Genomic DNA, 21,304 nt, shown 5'->3' with positions numbered 1-21,304 from the left:
TGTCTCGTGGTCGGTGTCTGGTAAGACCGTGGTACATGGTGGGGGGTTCTTCAAAGGGGATGTAGGTTGGTGTGTGCTTTTGCTTTCTCTTTCTTTGATGTTTTTGGCAGCTTTGTTCTTTTGTTGTCCTCCCATAGATGTTTTGTCTGTGTTTGGCTGGCGTGTTGCCCTTGTTGAGGTGCCCGCGTTTTTTTCGTTTAGATATTTGTCCATGTTTTTTTTTTTTGTTTTTTTTTAAGTCGAGTGGTTATGCGGGTTGATTTGCTGAGATGTCTTCCCTGTTCTTGAGGTTTTTCTGGTTTTATTGCAGTTTAATTTTGTTGTGGATGTGGCTTATCTTTCATTATCTATTGCTCCATCTCTGTTTGTCTGGGGTCTTTGGTTCGCTCCGCGACTAATGTTCCTGCTGGTTTCGTTTTGTCGCTTTTATCTCCCCCACTCCTGTTTTTGGTGTACTTTAATTATTCTGTTTTGTGCTGTCTGGGCTTTCTCTCCCCTCTTTTCCTTATTTCCCCCCCCCCCCTGTTGCTGTTTTGTTCTTTAGGGATTTGTCAGGGGTTAAATTCGAATGATAGTCCCTTGGGATCTTTTCTGTGGTATGTACTGGGTTTTGTGTTTTTCTTGAGGTTGGGATGGGGCTCGTGTGGTAGTTATGGTTGCCCACTGTTCTTGGGCTGTTTCCCCCCCCCCCCTCTCTCTCTTTGAAGGGGATCTCTGTGCCTCTGTTGCGTTCTGGGGCCCTCTCTGCAGCGTTGGTGTGGCTGTGTGGTGTCTTCACACTTCTTTGCTGCCTCTCGGCTCCTTCCCCTGCCTGGTGTAATGGGCGGGGCTTATTGTGGGCATCGCTGTCGAAATTTAGGCTGTGGCTTCTGCTTCCGCTAGGCCGCTGCGTCCCCACAGGTTTTCGGGGGGTCGCCGGTTCAGGGGGGGGGTTTCTCCGGTTGTCCGGGTGCTCTCCCGGGCTATTCTCCCCGTGCGGAGCTGGGCTATGTCTGTCACGGCCCGGGTGTTGTGGCGCGATGCCCGCTGCTGCCCGCTTTGGTGTTCCGGTGGGGTATCTACTCTCGGGGGGTCTCCCCTAGTCCTCTATGGCTTCCCGAGGTCTTCCCCCCTCTCGCGGCTCTTACCGGGCTTGGTCGCGGTTCTCGCGGCCGGAAATTTAGTCCGCGGCTTTGGGCGCGTCCAGGCCGCAGTGTCCCCGACGCTCCCGGTATGTCTTGGGCGGGGGCCGATGGGTCTGCAGACCTTACCGGAGATCTTCGGCGGAGGTAAGGTCCCGGCTGGCTATGGGTTGGGCGTCCCGTTTCCTCGCCTCTGTGCCCCGGTTCTCCTTTCCCGCGGTCCGCGTTTGGAGGTTCACGGAGGATCTTCCGGGCCCCTTGCCGGTGTTGGGACTTCTGCCTAGCAAGCAGGGGAGATGTCCGTCCCTGCAGCTGCTTTTTTGTGGGTCACTAGAGGGTCCCGGTGTCTCTGGGAGTTGTGTCACGCAGGAGCTCTGAGAGACACGTCCTGCTTCCTCTGTGTCCTGGGCGGAAGTCCGTGTTGTTAGCTTTTATAGTCGGGGGATAGTTCTGGTATACACGCTGACTTTTATAGTCGGAGGGATAGTTCTGGTATACACGCTGACTTTTATACTCGGAGGGATAGTTCTGGTATACACGCTGACTTTTATACTCGGAGGGATAGTTCTGGTATACACGCTGACTTTTATAGTCGGAGGGATAGTTCTGGTATACACACTGACTTTTATAGTCGGAGGGATAGTTCTGGTATACACACTGGCTTTTATAGTCGGGGGATAGTTCTGGTATACACGCTGACTTTTATAGTCGGAGGGATAGTTCTGGTATACACGCTGATTTTGTAGCCTAGATGAGCTGTGAATTGAGGTGAATATATATTTTGGCAAGTAAGTCAATGGACCTAAAAGAGGAGTCAAGGCAGGAATTACCTACTTGGGGCTAATGCCCACGGATGGATTTCTGCCGCGTTTCATGAACCCAATAGCTTACTGCCTTTAAATGTTCACGCAGCATGAAAGAAATCGTGGCATGTTCTAATTGCGGAAAAACGCGCAGCCGGCGTCCATTGCAGTCAATGGAAGCCATGCATCACGTGATACTTCCGCTGTGAGCACAGCGGAAGTATCGCATGATTACGCGGTTTGTTTTTTTTTCAGCCTCACTGCGGCTGTAGATCGCTGCGCCTATGTGAGTCCTAAAGAATATTTAACATTAAGCAAAAACTAGTGCCAGATTCTTGACAAGCACACACGCCAGCGCTAATCTCTGCGCCAAAACTATCCCAAATGATTGTGCCCCAATACGTTTACCTTACTTATATTTGTTACTGTATTACTTACTTTCAACAATTTGTTTTCAGCCTAAAATGGAACAATTTTGAGAAACAGCTGGAAGTGTACGCATCTATTGCCGACTTGTCAAAGGGAGGAAGGATTGGAATAGAAGAGTTTGCCAATCATCTCAAGCTGCCGGTGTCGGATCTACTAAGAGAGCTGTTCGCACTGTTTGACCGGGTAAGTCTTATATTATAAGGCTTACTATAAGATGTCACAACTTGAGACGTGTAACTTTTGGGAACTTGGTAGCATATAGTGTTAGGCTGAAAAATGACTTGTGTCCATCTAGTTCAGCCTGCTATCCTGCAATGTTGATCCAGAGGAAGGAGAAAAACCTAATGAGGCCGAAGCCAATTATACTCACTTTAGGAAAAATATTCCTTCCCAACTCCAATCTGGCAATCAGAATAATCCCCGGGTCACCGACCCTTCTGAAGTAATCAGTGACTATAACATATTATATTGTAACACCCAAGAAAGGCGTCCAGGCCTCTCTTGTACGCTTATCATGTTCACCATCACTACATGCTCAGGCAGAGAGTTCCATAGTCTCACTGCTCTTACAGTAAAGAACCCCCTTCTATGTCGGTGTAGAAACCTTCTTTCCTCTAGACGTAGAGGGCGCTCTGTTGGCACAGTCCTGGGTATAAACAGATGATGGGAGCGATCTCGGTATTGTCCCCCGATATATTTATACATAATTATTAGGTCGCCCCCCCCCCCCCCCCCCAACCGTCTTTTTTGCTAAACTAAATAACCCCAATAATAAAACTTCAGTCTTGTGCAAAACTCCACACTGATCATGATCATATTATATCTGTTTAATGGCCGAAGCTCATTTTTCCTGATATAATGCTCCAGTCCCCCTCTATAGACAGACATTGTCCTTGTATTCGGTAATTTCGGTGTTGTCATTGAAATGAATGGAATGCATGCATGTCCTCCATTTCTGTGGGGACAGTCAGGACCGCCATACTCAGGACTCGTGGGAACCCCAGTGGTTACACCCCACTGATCATAGAGTTACTCCCCATCTTCTGAGTAACTTTAGATCTCTTTATATCTTGGTACAACCCCTTAAAGCACATCCTCTGGTACTGGCCAAACAATGATGGCTGGACCGCTTTTTCGACTACCTGATGCATACTGTGTGCATGCAGATCTCACTGGCCAGAGCCGCTCATGTGGGCAGCACTAGTCAATCACAGCAGGCGTAGTGTCTTAGGGATCCGGCACACGGACGTATTAACACGTGTGGATAAAATGTACATGTGCAAAATGCAGAGACGCATGGGTTCGTACACATTATCCTTTTTTGCGTGAGCAGAAGTCTATGCGGGGTGGACAAATGTACAATGGGATCCGTGAAAGAATGCGCATTTAAATCAGGGCGGGCGTGTATCTTGTGCCCATGTGAAGATGCTCTGTGCATGCAAACACGCTCACAAATGCCTTGTGCTAGCAAAAACGCATACGCCCGTGTGAAGCCACCCTTAGACTCAGGCCTCATTCACACGGGTGTATTTGCGCTCCAGATTACGCGCTTAAGGGTGCCCACCCACTAGCGTTTTTTTACTGCGAAATTCGTAGCGTTTTTTTTTTTTCTGCAGGGGTCTTTGGGCTATGGGACATGCAAAGCTAAAATCGCAATCGCGATATCGCGGTAAATCGCGATTTTTACATTACAAGTCCCATAAACCCCCTGCAGAAAAAAAAAACCTGCGAATTTCGCAGTGAAAAAAAACGCCAGTGGGTGGGCACCCTTATACGGATAGCATAAACGCCATTGATTTGTATTAGGGCAATCAGACTTGTGTTTTTCACACGTGTATTTTACATGCGTGAAAAAAAAAAAACGCAGTACGTCCGGTTATGGTCTGTATTACTGATCGAAATTGTTCATTCAAATCAATTAAATTCAGTGAATCTGTGTGAGATTTTTGCGCTTTTTTTTTTTTGTGTGTGTGTGAAAAATTGTAGTTTTATACACCTGCAAAGAAAACCACAAGAAAGACCAAATACAGAGTGAGGGCGGTTCCAGATGAGTGCGGGCACAACTACACTCGGCAGTACGGAGCTGCGGTGCGCCTGAACGAGGGGAATTTCTTCCCATTCGTTGGGTTTTCAAACTCCGCATCCGAGTGCAGGAGTTTGAAAATAATCACGAGAAGTCTGATGATGGTTTTGTGGTGCGACTAGCTTCCCCCCTCATGTGAAAGCTCCCTAAGGGCTCCTGCACACTGGCGATCGCGATATCGTGGCAAAATCGCTACTTTTTTCCCCGCAATTTTTTTGAGCATCAGCGCTGCTTTTTTTCCCAAAAACATGGCTGCCGTTCGCGATTTATGAGTCAATTGGACTTTCTAATGTTAAAAAGTCATCGCATGGAAATCACAAGTTGGTGCTTTGCAATGTGATAAAAAGGAGGCGCCATAGGGAAACATGGGAGATAAAGCGCAGAAAGATAGAACACGCCGCTATTTTTTTTTCTTGCAACATCGAATGAGTGAAAACATTGAAAATGTTCTAATTTTGACGCCACATAGACTTTTATGGGAGACTATGCGAGCCAACCGGCAAAGGGAGGGGGGACGGTGTTTAACATCCCTGTGGGGATAAAGGGAGTCCCTACGGGGATGTTAATCTTTCCCCCTTCCTTTGCCGATGAAGGTCGTCCCAAGCTGCAGGGATTCCCTTCATCCCTGCGGGGATTCCTTTCAGTGAGGTAGATGGGAGATGCGATGCGAGAGCTCACCCAAAGATAGGACGTGCCGCGATGCGGGAAAACATCGCTCATGTGTATGAGCCCATTCAAAAGAATGGACTTCACATCCGTGCGTGTTTTGTGCGCATTGCATCACACAGAAATTGCACAAGTTTCTCGTTCGTGTGAATAAAGCCTTAGGCCTCATGTCCACGGGGAAAATCAGGCCCGCTACGGATTCTCCATGTAGAATCTGCAGCGGGTCCCTCCTGCCCCGCGGACATGAGGGCTGAAAATAAGAATAAATGAGAATTAACTCACCTCCCATCCGCTCCGTTTCTTCTCTTCGCCGCGGTGTCATCTTCTCTGCGTCGCGGCCGGATCTTCTTTCTTCGGCTCGGCGGATGCGCATGATGACGTCGGTGACGTGCCCCGCGCATGCGCCGTCCCGAAGAAAAAAGATCCGGCCGCGACGGAGAGAAGATGGCGCCGCCGCGAAGAGAAGAAACGGAGGGTGTGAGTAAATTCCGAATTTTGTCTCCCGCGGATCCGGACGGCTTCCATAGGCTTCAATAGAAGACCCGCATGAAAATGGAGCATGGTCCAGATTTTTTCATGCTCCATTTTTTTTTTAATCACTTTGATTGACGATCCGCGGGTATTTATCTACCCCGCGGGTGGTCAATGCATCCCTATGGGGTGCGGATCCGCGGGCAGGAGAAGAGTTAAAATCCGCTGCGGATTTTAATTCTTATTTTGCCCGTGGACATGAGCCCTTAGAGATCAGTGAGGGCTCTTTCACACGAGTGCTTTTGCGCGCTGAGAATCGGCCGTGGGAACTGCAACCACTGGTCAATTTTCACCGCTGGTTGTGTCCCTCTCAGGTGTGAACAGGGCCGCCAGTGCAGAAAAGGACACTTACCTGCGCAGGAACGCTCACAAGACGAAGTGATTGCGCTCCATTTTAGAGTGAAAATGCGTCACACACTCGCGTGATTGCGTCACGCGCGTGTGAAGGAGTGCTAAGGGCTTTACATGGGCGTATGCGTTTTTGCACGCAGTGAACAATTTTTTTTTTACGTGTATTTTACTGTCATTTCTGTGTCACAGGGCCTATTCATTTGCGTGCTGCAAACGAGCCCTCCCCGACTTAAATGGTTATTTACCCTAGTGAGTTCCAGGTGTGTTATTTTTCTCGTGGAATTGAACAGCGTATTGCACGCACATTTGCGCACTCCCTATAGACTTTAAATGCACACAAAAGTAGAGCATGCAGCGGTTTTTTCGCATTTGGGCAAAAAAAAAAAGGAAATGAAAACCAATCCATTGAAATCAATGGGTTTTATTCTCTGCGTATTGTGCTCAGAAATTTTGCGCATGCTAACACACGCGTGTAAATGTCCATGTGCAGGAACTCCTGGCTTCACATGGGTGTGTTTGCGTGTGCATTTACGCAGCGAATAGAACCCTGTAGATTTCAATGGGTTTGTTCACAAATGCGCGTTTTCACAATTCACGCAAAAAAATATGCAACATACTCTATTTTGCGGCATTTTTGCACACCAAAAGTCCCCATAGAAGTCAATGGGGATACACAAATATGCATGTGATATGCCAGGAGGTGCGTGATACGCTGCGTAATTGCGCAGGAAAGGAACGCATCCAGAACTCGTTAGACTAATTTCAATAGCTGGGAGCAGCGGTGGGTATTTTTCTGAATGCACAAAAGCCAGCAAAATATCTGCAGATGCGAATACACATACGCGGGCAAGCGCAATATCGCTATTAGAAAATCGGACTGATATCGCACTCATAAAGCTGCTTTCATACAAATGTTTTCTCGCAGATAAACGTCGCCCACAAATCGCCGCCATGTGAAGCATTGGACTGCAATGCATTCATTCACACGGGCGATTATTACCTCCCCTCCTCCCCCTCCCGCACAGCATCAAAATATGGGCCATGACCTATCTTTTGCCGAAAATCGCAGAGAGGGGGAAGGAGTTTACCGCCGCTTGTTGCAGAAGACGGCTGGTTTCTATTTAGCTATTAAGGCTTAATAGAAGCCATTCTGCCGAGCGCGGCAGCGGAGTCCATTTACGCGATGCAGCCCTGTGAATGGACGAGACAGCGCTAATTCCAAAAGGGATTAGATTGCAGCAATGCTGCGCTGCCGCATTTCTTCCACGCGATGCTTTTGCGTATAAATGCAACCCTTGTGTGAAAGAGGCCTAAAGCTGCGCTTTTTCAGCTATTTTGTATATACTGTGCACGCTACTTTCACGCGAGTGAAAAAAAATCATATATTGCTCCAATATGACAGAAAAAACGCATCGCATATAAATCACTTGCCAAGCCAGTGAGACACAATTTTTCTTTTCATGCACACAGAATTGAAGGCTTATTCACACGGGCGGATTTTTTATCAGTATTTTGTGAGCCAAAACCAGAAGTGGAGAGAAAGTCTAATTGGGAAGAGTTTCATTTCTTCCGTATTTTGGGCCGTTCCTGGTTTGGCTCACAAAATACTGATGTAAAATTCGTTGTGTGAATAAGGCCTAAGGCTTATTCAGACTGGCACAGGCGAAACTACGCTCGGCGGCACGGGCAAATCATGCGTACAAATCACGGGCAGGAAAGGAGGTGGTGAAAACAAAACCACTGAAATCCCATAGAGATCCGCGGTTTTGTTTTTTCCCTTTATACGGTTGTGATTATAAGGGGACTAAAGTACATTCGTGTGAAGGAGCCGTCGGCGCAATTTTATGCATATGAGAGCGCATTTGCTTACCCCCCTAGACTCTAATAGAATATCAGGAGCACAAATGCACGTAAAAATCATTGCGGTTTCTGTGACCGCTTTTCTGCACAGAAATCAGCGTGCTAAATCGCCGTGTGAAAGAGGCCCTAGGGCTTCGGCAGACGAATGTACGCGACAAGACGATTGTCGCAGTGGAGCGTATTTGTGCATAAACAAGGTTTACAGTAATCGGGTTGCACTCACAATGCCAGTTCACACGCACGATACCTCCTTTCCGTGGCATACAGTGGCGATGGTCATCTTCTCGCTGCGACGTCCGCTGGGTCACAACCCTTCCCTGTCATGCAGAAAGATGAGGTGAGAAACACGCTTATGAGAATGAACCTATGGAGATCACAGGGAGCCGTGCGGGTGTCATGGCAGCCAGGGGCCTTCTGAAAGGCCCCAGGACTGTCAAAGCAGAATGCTTATCCAGGCATTCTCGTGGGGTGGCTTGGTAGACTGCCTGTCAATTCGCAGTATGATGTAAGGCTATGGCATTTCATCATATTGCAAGAGCGATCAGAGCATCACACGCTCATGTTCACTCTGGGACAAAAAAAAGTGAAAATAAGTTTTAAAAAGTCTTACTAATTATATAAAAAAATAAAAGGTTATTTTAATTATTAAATAGAAAAAAAACAACTGTGCTTCCGTAAATGACCAACCTATCAAAGTAGCACATTATTTACCCCGCACAGTGAACGTCATCAGGAAAGAAAAAAAAACAACACCAGAATTTTGCTTTTTGGACACCCCGTCTTTAAGAAAAAAATGTAATAAAAAGGGATGAAAAAGTCACATGTGCTCCAGAATGGTACCAACGGAAAACTACAGGATATCCTGCAAAAACAGAGCCCTCACACAGCTGCGTCAACGAAAAAATAAAGAAGTTATGGCCGTCAGAAAATGGCGGCAGAAGATAATTAAAAAAAATTAAATATCTTGGAAAAAATAAAAGTAGTACGGCGAAAAAAGAAAAAAAACTACATAAATTTGGTAACATAGTATTCGTACTGACCCATAGATTAAAGCTATCATGTCATTTCCGTTGCAGTGTGTACACCGTAGAAACAAGACGCACCAAAAGATGGCGGAATTTCATTTTTTTTTCCACTTACAATTTTTTTTCAGCCTGCAAAAAACGAGCCCTCAGACAGCGACGGCGACGGAGAAATACAAGTTATGATTTATTAGAACGGGGGAGCAAAAAACAAAAGGGCCCGGTTAAGGGCTCATTCACACGAGGACCTACGTGTGCAAAAATCACGCACGTAAAAAAACCTGCAGCTATTGGAACCGACGGTTTTCTATGCGAACGTTCAGATAAAGAAATGTTACATGCGCAAAAAACATCTGAACGATCCCGTAGGAAACCATTCCTCCTAATAGTCGCGTGATTTTTCTGCGGTGATTTTTGCACGCGTAGGTCCGCATGTGAAAGAGGCCGTAGCCTTTACTGTGTCATGAAGCCCATTGTTCTCTATGGCCACGTAATTTACGCTATAAATACACAATTACACTGCGCATGTGCGGCGTTTATACGCGCCATTGCAAAGCGACAGAGCTTGAAAATTAAACAAAACCAGGAAGTCTGCGCACGACAGTGTGAGCGAGATACATCGTCATGCGCAGTGCAAAACCGCTGCCATACGCAGCGATAGGCCGGCTCCACAGCGGCAACGTGCAGCGTTTTACGTTTACGGTCGTGTACGCCGGACTTATAAATCAGATCATATACAGGCCGATTCCCTTCCTGCAAAACCCACACGTGATAAAATCATGCAATTTTTGCGCCATGCAGGAGCTAGTAAAAATGCAGAATTATGATTTTTAATGCTTTCCTTCACATCTGCAATGTTTTTACTCATGCGATGTTGCGTGAAAAAAAAAAATCACGGGATGCCCTATCTTTCTGCGTTTTGCGTTTTTTCCCTATACTGGCTCCCTTTTACCGCATCGCAAAGCACGACCGTGCAATGCATTTTTAACATTACAAAGTCTTATTGACTTTTACGCAAAAATTACTACAAAATTGCGTGAAGAAAAAAAAAAAATCACACGAGAAAATCTTAAGCGACATTGATCTTTTTGTGAGAGAAAGCAGCACTGACGCTCAAATTGTGGGAAAAAAGACGCGATTTTGCCGCAATTGCCAGTGTAAAGAAGCCCTAAGACCACCTTCACACGACCGTATGTGTTTAACGGTCGCCCCAGATGAATGAATCAAGTCCTGATCTGTATTCGCTGCCGTTTGAATGTAAAAAAAGCACGCAGAAGCGATGAAACCAGCGATCGCTGTAGAATCCTCAGAAGGTCGATAAACGCCTAGTTGGGGTGAGCCTCCTTCTTTTCCCTGCGTTGTACGCCAGTAACTCCCTGAAGACCTGTCTTTTCACGTGACATATAAAATGCACGACTGAAAACGGGCGCGTATGTCCTATTTTTCAAGGCGCAATATTTTAAGCGTCAAAAAATTGTTCGTCAGACCGAACACCTTGGAATCCAGCGCTTCGCGGGGTCGCGTTTCATGTTTTTTTTTCTTTTCTAACAGCACTAAAGGTCGTCTAAATAAGCCCGTAAACAGATGAACGCGGTTGTGGAGCTTTTTGCGCACGCACAACATGATGAAGCATAGTTATTGATCTTAATGGTTTAATTCTGACGACCGTGTTTCTCGCGTGCGAGAAAAGATAGGCCTTGTCCGCTTTCTTTTTTTTTTTTAACGCACGCGATTACACGGGTTTGAACAGTAAACAAGACTTCTAACGTGTTCATGCACCAACACCCTCCATTGCGGTGAGCATATTTGTGCATCCGCTTGTCTGTTTAAGCCCTAACTTTGTACTCTTTTGCCTCATTCCCTCTGAAGAGTGCAGAAAATGGCGCCTGCAGCATCCATGACCTTTTGTATGTGAATCTGCATATAGCCGGCCATCTGCTAGTGTGACACCAGTGATGGCGGCAGCCTCCCGCCATATCACGTCTCTGAGGCTAGTTACACACAGGCGGGCGCAATTTTTGGCCCGATATCACGCTTATCAACTTTTTACTCCGCGGCTGCGAGGCGACTTTCAGCCAAAAACGCTTCATATTGCTTCTGTGAAATTCCGATCCTCTGGTGCGAGTCTCACACATAAGAGCGGATCAGAAGTGTTTCTGGTTGATTCCAATGGGAATCATCGCATCGCACGAGAGCCATGCAACGTATTTAAGGTCCCATTGAAATCAATGGGCGAGGCAGACTGAGGAACGCGGGAAAAAAATACGACCTGCTGCGTTTTTGTTTTGTTTTTTCCCCCTCACAGCATCGCTCGTGTGTATGGACATAATACATAATTCATATTCACACAAGTTTTGCGCGTCTCGCAGCCTTCATAGATATATTCTGACACTGATTAAATGGAGCCGTTTGCCACGAGATGCTCACCGGAGTACATGTCTGTGGCGCACACCTGTCTAGCGGTCGTGTCACGACGTCAGGGGAATGGCGCACGTTGCTGAGAGTTGATGGTCTGACAGACATGGCGGGAGATTTATGAAGGGGGCTAAAACAAAAACTGTCCTAAACCAGAGCTGAGGGAAAGCGAAAGCTGCTCTGTGATTGGTTGCCGGGGGCAACAGCCTGCGGGCCGCCTCAGGCATCAGCATCTTCCTCATGAGGAGCCAGACAAAAATGGAGAAGTTACTGAGGAACATTCGGGTTTCCTAGCGAGTGAATCGCTCTGTAGTTCTTAATAGTTCACAGTACAGAAGGCCGGCAGACGCCATCTTGTTATATAGACCCTTCTATTCCACTGATTATGGCGATCGGCGGCCATTGTCTGACAACAGGGGAGAAGCAGTGTTAGGGCCGCTCCCTCACAAGCGGTTTTATACCATGTATTACGCACGTTTTTCATGCCCGCGTACTACTCTGCACTGAAGCTCTACATATTTCATGGGGCCTCACATTAGCGTTTTTGCACCATATTTTACACGCAGCGTGTCCCATTTTCGGCGTTTCGGCACATATTTCGCCCACTAAATCGCCCTTTGAAATGAATAGGGGGTGTAAAAAACGTGGCGACAACATCCTATTGTTACTGTACAAAATGCGTCGTAAAAACGCGGGCAAACGCGCACAAAAACAAAATGCATAAAAACGCAGCTCTGCGAGCAAAACACTTGATAAAAGACGCTCCGTTTTTACAGACACTTGTGTGCGCCCCCGAGGGCTCCGTCACATAACGTGTTCACGCCTGCGAGAGCTTGACGTCATTGCGCTCTGAATAGAGTGCTACCACATCCTCTCGCGAGTGTAACCGCGCTCCTATCCGGTACTGTTGTGTGAATGGCATGAAATACGCAAATAACGTCCGAGTCTCAATCGTGGCAAATCTGCGATAATACGGTGCGTACGGGCGAACGTAAAAATGCATACGGTCGCGTGAAGGCGGCCTAATTAGACATTTCAATAAGTGTGAATTTTTTTGCAGATGGGGGGGAAGCATAATTTGTTCCACAAATACACGGCGCTAATGCGTGCACAAATACGATCCGTAAACGATGTGGGCTGTTGTGCGAAAATGTGCACATTCTAATGTACTTTCCACATTGCCTTTCCAGTTCACATTGGCGCGGGATACACCCGTGATGGTATTGAGCTGGCTGGGCAGCCTAATTAGTCTCCGATGTTCTCGTATAACACCGCAAAAATCGCACGATTTTCGCATGAGGCATTAAAGGAGATGTCCCGCGCCGAAACGGGTTTTTTTTTTTTTCAACCCCCCCCCCCCGTTCAGCGCGAGACAACCCCGATGCAGGGGTTAAAAAAACCACCCGCACAGCGCTTACCTGAATCCCGGCGGTCCGGCGTCTTCATACTCACCTGCTGAAGATGGCCGCCGGGATCCTCTGTCTTCGTGGACCGCAGCTCTTCTGTGCGGTCCACTGCCGATTCCAGCCTCCTGATTGGCTGGAATCGGCACGTGACGGGGCGGAGCTACACGGAGCCGCTCTCTGGCACGAGCGGCTCCATAGAAGACTGCTGAAGACCCGGACTGCGCAAGCGCGGCTAATTTGGCCATCGGAGGCCAAAAATTAGTCGGCACCATGGAGACGAGGACGCCAGCAACGGAGCAGGTAAGTATAAAACTTTTTATAACTTCTGTATGGCTCATAATTAATGCACAATGTATATTACAAAGTGCATTATTATGGCCATACAGAAGTGTATAGACCCACTTGCTGCCTCGGGACAACCCCTTTAATAAAAAAAGCACATTTTGAAACCAGTGAGCCAGTGAGCCTGCGTTTTATCGTGTTGCGATGCGATTTTAACATTAGAAAGTCCCATTGACTTTTGCGATAAAACGTTGCGTCATTTTATCGCACGCGGCAGCAATTCAATGCGGGATTTCTCTCTAGAAAAAAATGTACACGCGATTTTGTAGCGCCAATAGTGCTATCACCAGTGTGAAAGGGGCCTAAGGGTGCCATACATTGCCTCGCCAACTATATTGCCCAGCATGCTTCCTATGTCTCTACACACCAAGCGGCTCTGTAACAACACAAGGATAACGTTTGATTTCTTAAACCCTGTCACACTGAAGGGGTAGTCCGGCTTCAGAAAATAAAGGTTATTTTCTGTATAACAAAAGAGTTATGCAATTTTCCAATATTTTTTTCTGTTTCTCACATATGTCAAGATCTCTGCTTGCTGTCACTCAATTGAAACTTTTTTAGGGGGTAAAAATCTGGTTATGTGGTGGTGGGCACACAAGTGTATGGCAGATACAAGACACATAACTGTACGGACGTTCATCACATGACCTGGAATGTTTCTTATTAAAATGACAGCAAGCTGAGTTCTTAAAATCTCTGAAGATCTGATACAGAAAGTATATTGTGAAGTTGCACAACTTTTCACTATGCAAAGAATAGCATTCATTTTCTGAAACCAGAACACCCTTTTACAATAGTAAACATGGATGTGAAGTGTTGAAAATGTCAAACCGTTTCATTTAACCCCTTCCCACCCCATGATATATATATATATATATGTATGTCACGGTAGGGATGGGGTTCGCACGAAATGCCGTACGTGTACCATAATGAGATGGCGAGAGCTCAGGACTGAGTCAGCGCCAACTGCAGGGCAGTAACGGATAGCGGAAATACCTCTATCATAGGAATTACAGAGAACTTTGATTTCAGCTGTTAACTAGAGATAAGCAAGCATACTCGCTAACGGCAATTGCTAGAGTGAGCATTGCCCTTAGCAAGTACCTGCCCGCTCGAGACACAAAGGCAAGACTCCAATCAGGCTCTCATGTTGGAAGTAGGCCCGGCTCATTTAAGAAGGCTCTCAGTACATCTCTCTATTTCCTGGATGCAAGGAATTTGTACTGATTTCTGACTAAAACAACAATCTGTGGATGAGAGCGGCACCATATGAGCCCTCATGTCGGTACCCACACCGCTCCCTTTACTTTGATTCCCATTAAATGTAAAACCCACCCCCCTTCTCGCATCCCAGATACTGCGGTGCCCCGATTTATAAAAAATGTTTGTCTCCTCTGGTTATCATCATTCTATTCTGATTCTTTATATGAAAGTAACAGTTATAAAATAACAAGTAATTATAAAACCGATCTGATTAACAGCAGCAGCCGCCTCAACCACAGACCCCGTGCCGTGGTTACCTCAGAGGTGACAGACCCCGTGCCGTGGTTACTTTAGAGGTGACAGACCCCGTGCCGTGGTTACTTTAGAGGTGACAGACCCCGTGCCGTGGTTACTTTAGAGGTGACAGACCCCGTGCCGTGGTTACTTTAGAGGTGACAGACCCCGTGCCGTGGTTACCTCAGAGGGTGACAGACCCCGTGCCGTGGTTACCTCAGAGGGTGACAGACCCCGTGCCGTGGTTACCTCAGAGGGTGACAGACCCCGTGCCGTGGTTACCTCAGAGGGTGACAGACCCCGTGCCGTGATTACCACAGAGGTGAGGGACCCCTGTGCCGTGGTTACCTCAGAGGTGAGGGACCCCCGTGCCGTGGTTACCTCAGAGGTGAGGGACCCCCGTGCCGTGGTTACCTCAGAGGTGAGGGACCCCCGTGCCGTGGTTACCTCAGAGGTGAGGGACCCCCGTGCCGTGGTTACCTCAGAGGTGAGGGACCCCCGTGCCGTGGTTACCTCAAAGGTGAGGGACCCCCGTGCCGTGGTTACCTCAGAGGGAACGGACCCCCGTGCCGTGGTTACCTCAGAGGGAACGGACCCCCGTGCCGTGGTTACCTCAGAGGGGACGGACCCCCGTGCCGTGGTTACCTCAGAGGGGACGGACCCCCGTGCCGTGGTTACCTCAGAGGGGACGGACCCCCGTGCCGTGGTTACCTCAGAGGGGACGGACCCCCGTGCCGTGGTTACCTCAGAGGGGACGGACCCCCGTGCCGTGGTTACCTCAGAGGGGACGGACCCCCGTGCCGTGGTTACCTCAGAGGGGACGGACCCCAGTGCCGTGGTTACCTCAGAGGGGACGGACCCCCGTGCCGTGGTTACCTCAGAGGGGACGGACCACCGTGCCGTGGTTACCTCAGAGGGGACGGACCACCGTGCCGTGGTTACCTCAGAGGGGACGGACCACCGTGCCGTGGCTACCTCAGAGGGGATGGACCCTCGTGCCGTGGCTACCTCAGAGGGGACGGACCCTCGTGCCGTGGTTACCTCAGAGGGGACGGACCCTCGTGCCGTGGCTACCTCAGAGGGGACGGACCCTCGTGCCGTGGTTACCTCAGAGGGGACGGACCCTCGTGCCGTGGCTACCTCAGAGGGGACGGACCCCGTGCCACTCCTGGTTCTGGCCCACAAAAAAACAAACACAAAAAGCGGCGAGCGGATCGCCCCCAACTGGTTAAACAAGTCCTTATATGCACACGTACCAGGTATACCACCTGGGTACCAGAGATCTCACCAACTTGTAGAGCTTCACCTGTACGCTGTGCCTGCAGCAGCACAGGACTTGGTTTGTCATCTAGTGGGCACTGTTCCCGCTGGTGTTGTCATCTGGTGGGCACTGTTCCCGCTGGTGTTGGCATCTGGTGGGCACTGTTCCTGCTGCTATGTCTCAGTTGCCTCCGATCGGATGAAGGTAAAAGATGTCTCTCTCCTTCCACATTCGTTTCGCTGGTGGTATTCTACTGACAAGTCCTCCTCAGATACAAGCGTTCACACAATGTCCTCTGCCTGTTCTGCTCCTCCTGGCCGGCGCTGCTGACAAGTCCTAAGCTGAAGCGCAGGGAATTCCAGACATCTGTGAAACTATTCCTCCCCATCCAAACAGGGATCTGTTACTTGGGTGCTGCTTCCTTTCCAGATCATGGCCCCACATCTCTGCACCTCCATATCTCACTGCTGCTCCTCTGTTTGTTCCTCTGGGCCAATCACCAGCCACGGTCAGGCCACCTGATTCTGCCTGACAACCACAGCCATTTCCCGCCATTTTTCTTCAGCCAATCATCTGCCGCTGCCAACCAGTCCATCACTGGGCAGAACTCACTCTCTTCCATCTCATCTGACCCAGTAATGACCTTTGTAACATATCTTGGTTAACCAGAAAACCTCCTCCATGGAGGGTGACATATCATCCATCCATCATGTACATAAAGCTCCCAGATCCCATGAGGCTTTCCCTCCTAACTGTCCCTTAAGCCTTACAATATAGTCTATGTACCGAAAAAAATGGCACTAATAAAAACTAAAGTGCGCCACGCGAAGAACAAGCCCTTACACGGCCGCGTCGCCGAAAAAATAAAAAGCTACGGCTTTTGAAGAATGGAGGTGAAAATCAGCCAAAAATCGTTACGTCCTTAAAGCTCCATCCATGGGGAAAAGGTTTTCATTGTGAAAAACCCTAAAAAAATTATAATTTTGATATTGTGGTAATTGTATCGACCTGCAGAAAAAAAAGCTGTGTTAGGCTAACTTCACACGGGCGAGTGCGATATTGGGCTGTGAATCATGGTCCAATATCGTACTCGCCAACATGCGACTTTTTCGCAGATTTGAAGCGTTTTTATATCAAGACCGCGGCGATGGATTGCGGAGTGTCTACCATTGTTCTTAATGGGGAGACCACACATCGCCCTGCGTGCACCTAGTACGTGGTGTGTTGCTGCCGCCGGCCCCATGTGATGAGAGGGCACGCCCAAAGATAGGACGTGCCGCGATTTGTTTCCCGGGATCTCATCGCGGTGCAATGCGATGCACGATAAAATCGCTTTTGGTTATGACCCCATTCAAAAGAATGGGGTTCATATTTTTGTGCCCCGCACTGCACAAGTCTTTGCTTGATTCTCTTGGCCATGTGAAAATGGCCTAATTTATACTAGATAGTGAATGCCATAAAAAAGGCTGATGTGTTCTTTTACTCTATCCCCTACCAAAAAAATTAATAAATTATAGAATACGTAAGTACCCCAAAATGGTACCAATAAAAAAAAAAACTACAGCTTGCCATACAATAAACAGGCCCTCAGGGCTTTTACCCACTAGCGGTTTCTTTTTCTCACTGCAATTTCGCTGCATTTTTTTTCCAAATATCAATGGGAGTTTCCAATGTTAAAATCGCAAGTTTGCGTTGTTGCGATTTTTGTGCGATTGTGATTTTAACATTAGAAAGTCCCATTGACATTTGGAGAAAAAAAAACGCTAGTCTGTAAAAGCCCTCATACTGCTATATGCCGACAGAAGAAAAAAAATATGGCTTTTAAAATAGAAAATCCCAAAGAACCGTTGTGTCTTTAAGTATCGAACAAGGCTGCGTCCTTTACGGGGTTAACTCAACTGTATTTAATTTCTTCTTTTCTCTGTTACAGAACAAAGATGGCACCATAGACTTCAGAGAGTATGTGATCGGCATAGCAATCCTCTGCCATCCTGCCAATTCTGAGCATACTATCCAAATGGCATTTAAGGTACGTTATTTTATCTTGTGCAACGGTAAAAATGATTTCTATTTTTCAGTACTTTAAATAATGTATTAAAGCTAGAAAAGATATTATTGAAGAATCTTCTACTTTCACCACAGTCTGAGTCTTTTTGCCCTTCAATGAAATATTTGGAAAACTCTTGAATTCATTAGCATTCTTGGGCTTTCCTTCATCAGAGGATAGGGGTCATCGTCTTATGTACTCAGTAAGCATAAAATGTGACTATGAGAGTGTTGTGGTGGGCCAGGCATTGGTTCAGGATGGGCACAGTCCCTGGGAGGAGGGTTGCCCAGTTGGAGTAGTGTTTGTTCAGACTCAGCCTTGGCTTGACATCCGCGTCTCCATCCTTTCTGGGGAATCCGAATCTCCCAAACCCAAAACTCAGAAGTAAGGAAAGTCACTCTATTTTGGCCGGTCCCACACGGATGGGTCGGATTTCGCATGCGGGTGCCTGCTGCGGAATCCGGCCCTGACCGCAGCCAGCATCCGCGAATACCTTTTCTTATCGTCGTTTATCTGTACTGCAGGTGGCTGCCGCGAGCTGCCGTCGGTCATGTGCAGCACAATTTTTTTTTCAAATGTTTGTTCTTCCCGCGCCGTCACTAGGCGATGACGCGGGTACCAGTGACCTATTCGCAATATCTATTCGGATGGGCTGTGGGTCGGACGTCTTCCATTGACTTCAATGGAAGCCATCCGTGTGGAATTCACACAAGAATGGATCGTACTTCGATTTTATTTACGCTCATGTGAATGGACATGCTACTGCTCTATTCTTGTTAATGGATGCGGAATACCGCAGATCATCTGCGTGGGTGAGTATTGCGCATTCCGCAATCTAAATCCGGTCATGTGAGACCGACCTTAGGATGCCTGAGGCTCGATACAGGAATTCCGGTTCTCCAAACCTTCCTTTCTTATAGCTGGCTCAGCGATATTTAGTTTACCACCAGCCCTTTTGAGAATAACCGTTGTCGCTGGGTATGGGTAATGCCTTCCAGAGGAGAGGCGTACAGCATGTCCACCATGTCTCACTCTTTTTGTCTACTTTTGCCCAAAGATAGTGCAACTTCTCCTTCCTGTGCGCTACCAAAATGACTTCCCTCCCTTTTGAGGCCTCCTTCAAATGACGGTATTTGCGAAGGCATTTCCGCACACAAAAGTCGCACAAATAACGCGAGTAAGCAATGCATTTGCGTTCAGAGGAACGTCTTTTTTTCCGCGCAAAATATTTACGTGAGAAAAAATAAGACGTCCTCCATCTTTCACGGCCGTATATTTTATACTTTCGCTGTGTAACACAGCAAGCTGCCATAGATGGAAAAGGGGGGGGGGGGGGCAGTTACCCTGCGTACAACGCTTGGAAAAGACAGCTCGCCCTAATTAGGCATTTCATTACCATTCCGAGCATTTCTTCCAAATGTTGCCAGCAATTGCTTCAGCGTGTTTTTTACATGCGTGCTGCAGTGTCCGGGGTGAATATCTTTAAAAATGCCAATAGAAGGCGGGAGTCCATTGTGTCAAAAATTCATTCATGCAAATATACGTTGCGTACAGGCGAACGTGTATACGCATACGCTCGTTTGACTAACCCCATAAAGTCATAAACCCATCACAGGAAACATCATAAAAGGAGGTGAGAATCACACTTCTAAAAGGGTAACTTGGAGGGAAAACCCCCTCGGGCTAGTTCCACACGGGCGAGTGAGATATCGCCACGAAAATATCGCGGCAATATTGCATACGTGCCCATGAGATGATTAAGCATCAGCGATGCTTTTCCTGACAAATAATCTCACATTGCATCGCTGCCGCTTGCAATTTTCTCTTGCGGTAGACAACAGAAGTGTCTAATGTTAAAAACGTATTGCATCACACAAAAATCACAAGTTCGTATGTTGCAATGCGATAAAACGAAAGCTCCATTGGGAAAAAAAAGATAGGGCAGGCAGCAAATTCTAAATCTTGCAACATCGCATGAGAGAAAACATCACAGATGTGAATGAAACCATTGAAAAGCATGGGTTTCCTAATTCTGCGTTTTCACTCGCATTGCGCAATTTTATCGCCCATGTGAAAATAACCTTTAAAAAAGTGTAGTGGAGAGGGGAGATGGAGCAGGACAGTGGTTTGTATGCGGCCAGTGACTTGAGTAACACAGGGACTCGTCTCCAAAGCATTTAAAATGGTCGACTGTGGTTGTATCTTTCTTATCACACTTAGGGCTCATTCCCACGGGTGTATTGTCACTGTGTATTACGCACGCATATTTCCTGTATGTAACACACGGTGAACGGAGGCAATAAAAATCTATGGACTTTCACTCTTCCATTCACACCTGCGTGTGGTCACTGCGTATTGACACGCAGGAGAAATTGCAACTTGTTCTATTTCTCCGCGTATCAAACGCAGTCCTTGAATTGGGTGCATATGAAACGCTGTCAATACAGAACAGGGCGGGTATTTCAAAAGGAAAAATAAAAACCACACTGTACATGTCCGTGACATCAGATTCGCAGCCCTACACAATCTCTGCCAGCAGAGTGTATGGGCGTACAATTTTGGAGTATACTTGCAGTGTTGTACGCATATGCCCATGTGAATTAGCCCTAATAGCGCGATGACAGCTCTGGAAAAAAAACTACTAAGAATCTACATAGATTCAGGCCTTGTTCACACGAGCGTGGTTTTAGTGCAGAATAGGCGCGTGGAAAAAAAACCTCATGTAATAGAATCAATGGTTTCCTATAGAAGCGTTTAGCTGAAGGAAATCTAGACACGCAACAAACCTTTAAAAATAGGAGATGCACCGTTGCAATACACGCATCTAAGGTCTGTAGTGCGTGAAAAGATAGGACTTGACCTATCTTTGGTGCGTGATGTATGGGAGTTTCCATAGACTCCTGTGGTAGCTGGATAACACGCAACACGCAGCTCCAATCGTGTGAATGGGCAATTTCACTGCTAATTAAGCTGGAGACTTGATAGCTGGAAATCGCCCGTTCACGCTATTTTTTGAGCAGTTAGTCGCAATTTTTTTACGCGCCTTATCTGCACTAAAACCACGCTCGTGTGAACGAGGCCTAAGAACAACATTGCCTTTGTTATTTTAGCAGGGATGAGTGGGTCTAAGTATACATCAGGGTCATCAGTAATACCTACCGCGTTTCCCTGAAAAGAAGACCTACCCCAATAATAAACCCTACCCAGATTTTATTTTTGGGAGGCAAGGGGGTTGTTTGAAGTATAATCCCTCCCTCGAAAATTAATCCTAGCTACAATACATGGGGGGAAAAAAAGCAATATTCACCTAGTAGACGGCATTTGGGTCCCTCTTGCTGGGCTGCAGCGCTGTTGCAGGCTTTCGTGTAGTCCTGAACGCCGCCAGAGCATTTCTTCCTGGTAGCAGGGCTTGAATACTCCGCCTCCAGCCAGTGATTGCTCTGATTGGTTCATTGAGCACCGCATCAAGC

General features: G+C 47.3%; 1 protein-coding gene across 1 annotated transcript in view; it reads left to right on the top strand.

Moving 5' to 3' along the window:
• LOC136598675 (lysophosphatidylcholine acyltransferase 2-like) overlaps positions 1-21,304 on the top strand; it is a 91,189-nt gene that overhangs the window by 30,322 nt on the left and 39,563 nt on the right. The window contains exons 3-4 of the mRNA XM_066588758.1: positions 2,383-2,536; positions 17,718-17,816. Of these exons, the coding sequence (XP_066444855.1) occupies positions 2,383-2,536; positions 17,718-17,816 (253 nt within the window). The remainder of the gene's footprint in view (positions 1-2,382; positions 2,537-17,717; positions 17,817-21,304) is intronic.

The sequence above is a fragment of the Eleutherodactylus coqui genome, unplaced genomic scaffold (genome assembly GCF_035609145.1).
Source record: "Eleutherodactylus coqui strain aEleCoq1 unplaced genomic scaffold, aEleCoq1.hap1 HAP1_SCAFFOLD_69, whole genome shotgun sequence".
NCBI classification, from domain to species: domain Eukaryota; kingdom Metazoa; phylum Chordata; class Amphibia; order Anura; family Eleutherodactylidae; genus Eleutherodactylus; species Eleutherodactylus coqui.
Note: the sequence above shows the minus strand (reverse complement) of the source record. Positions and strands in the feature narration are given on the sequence as shown.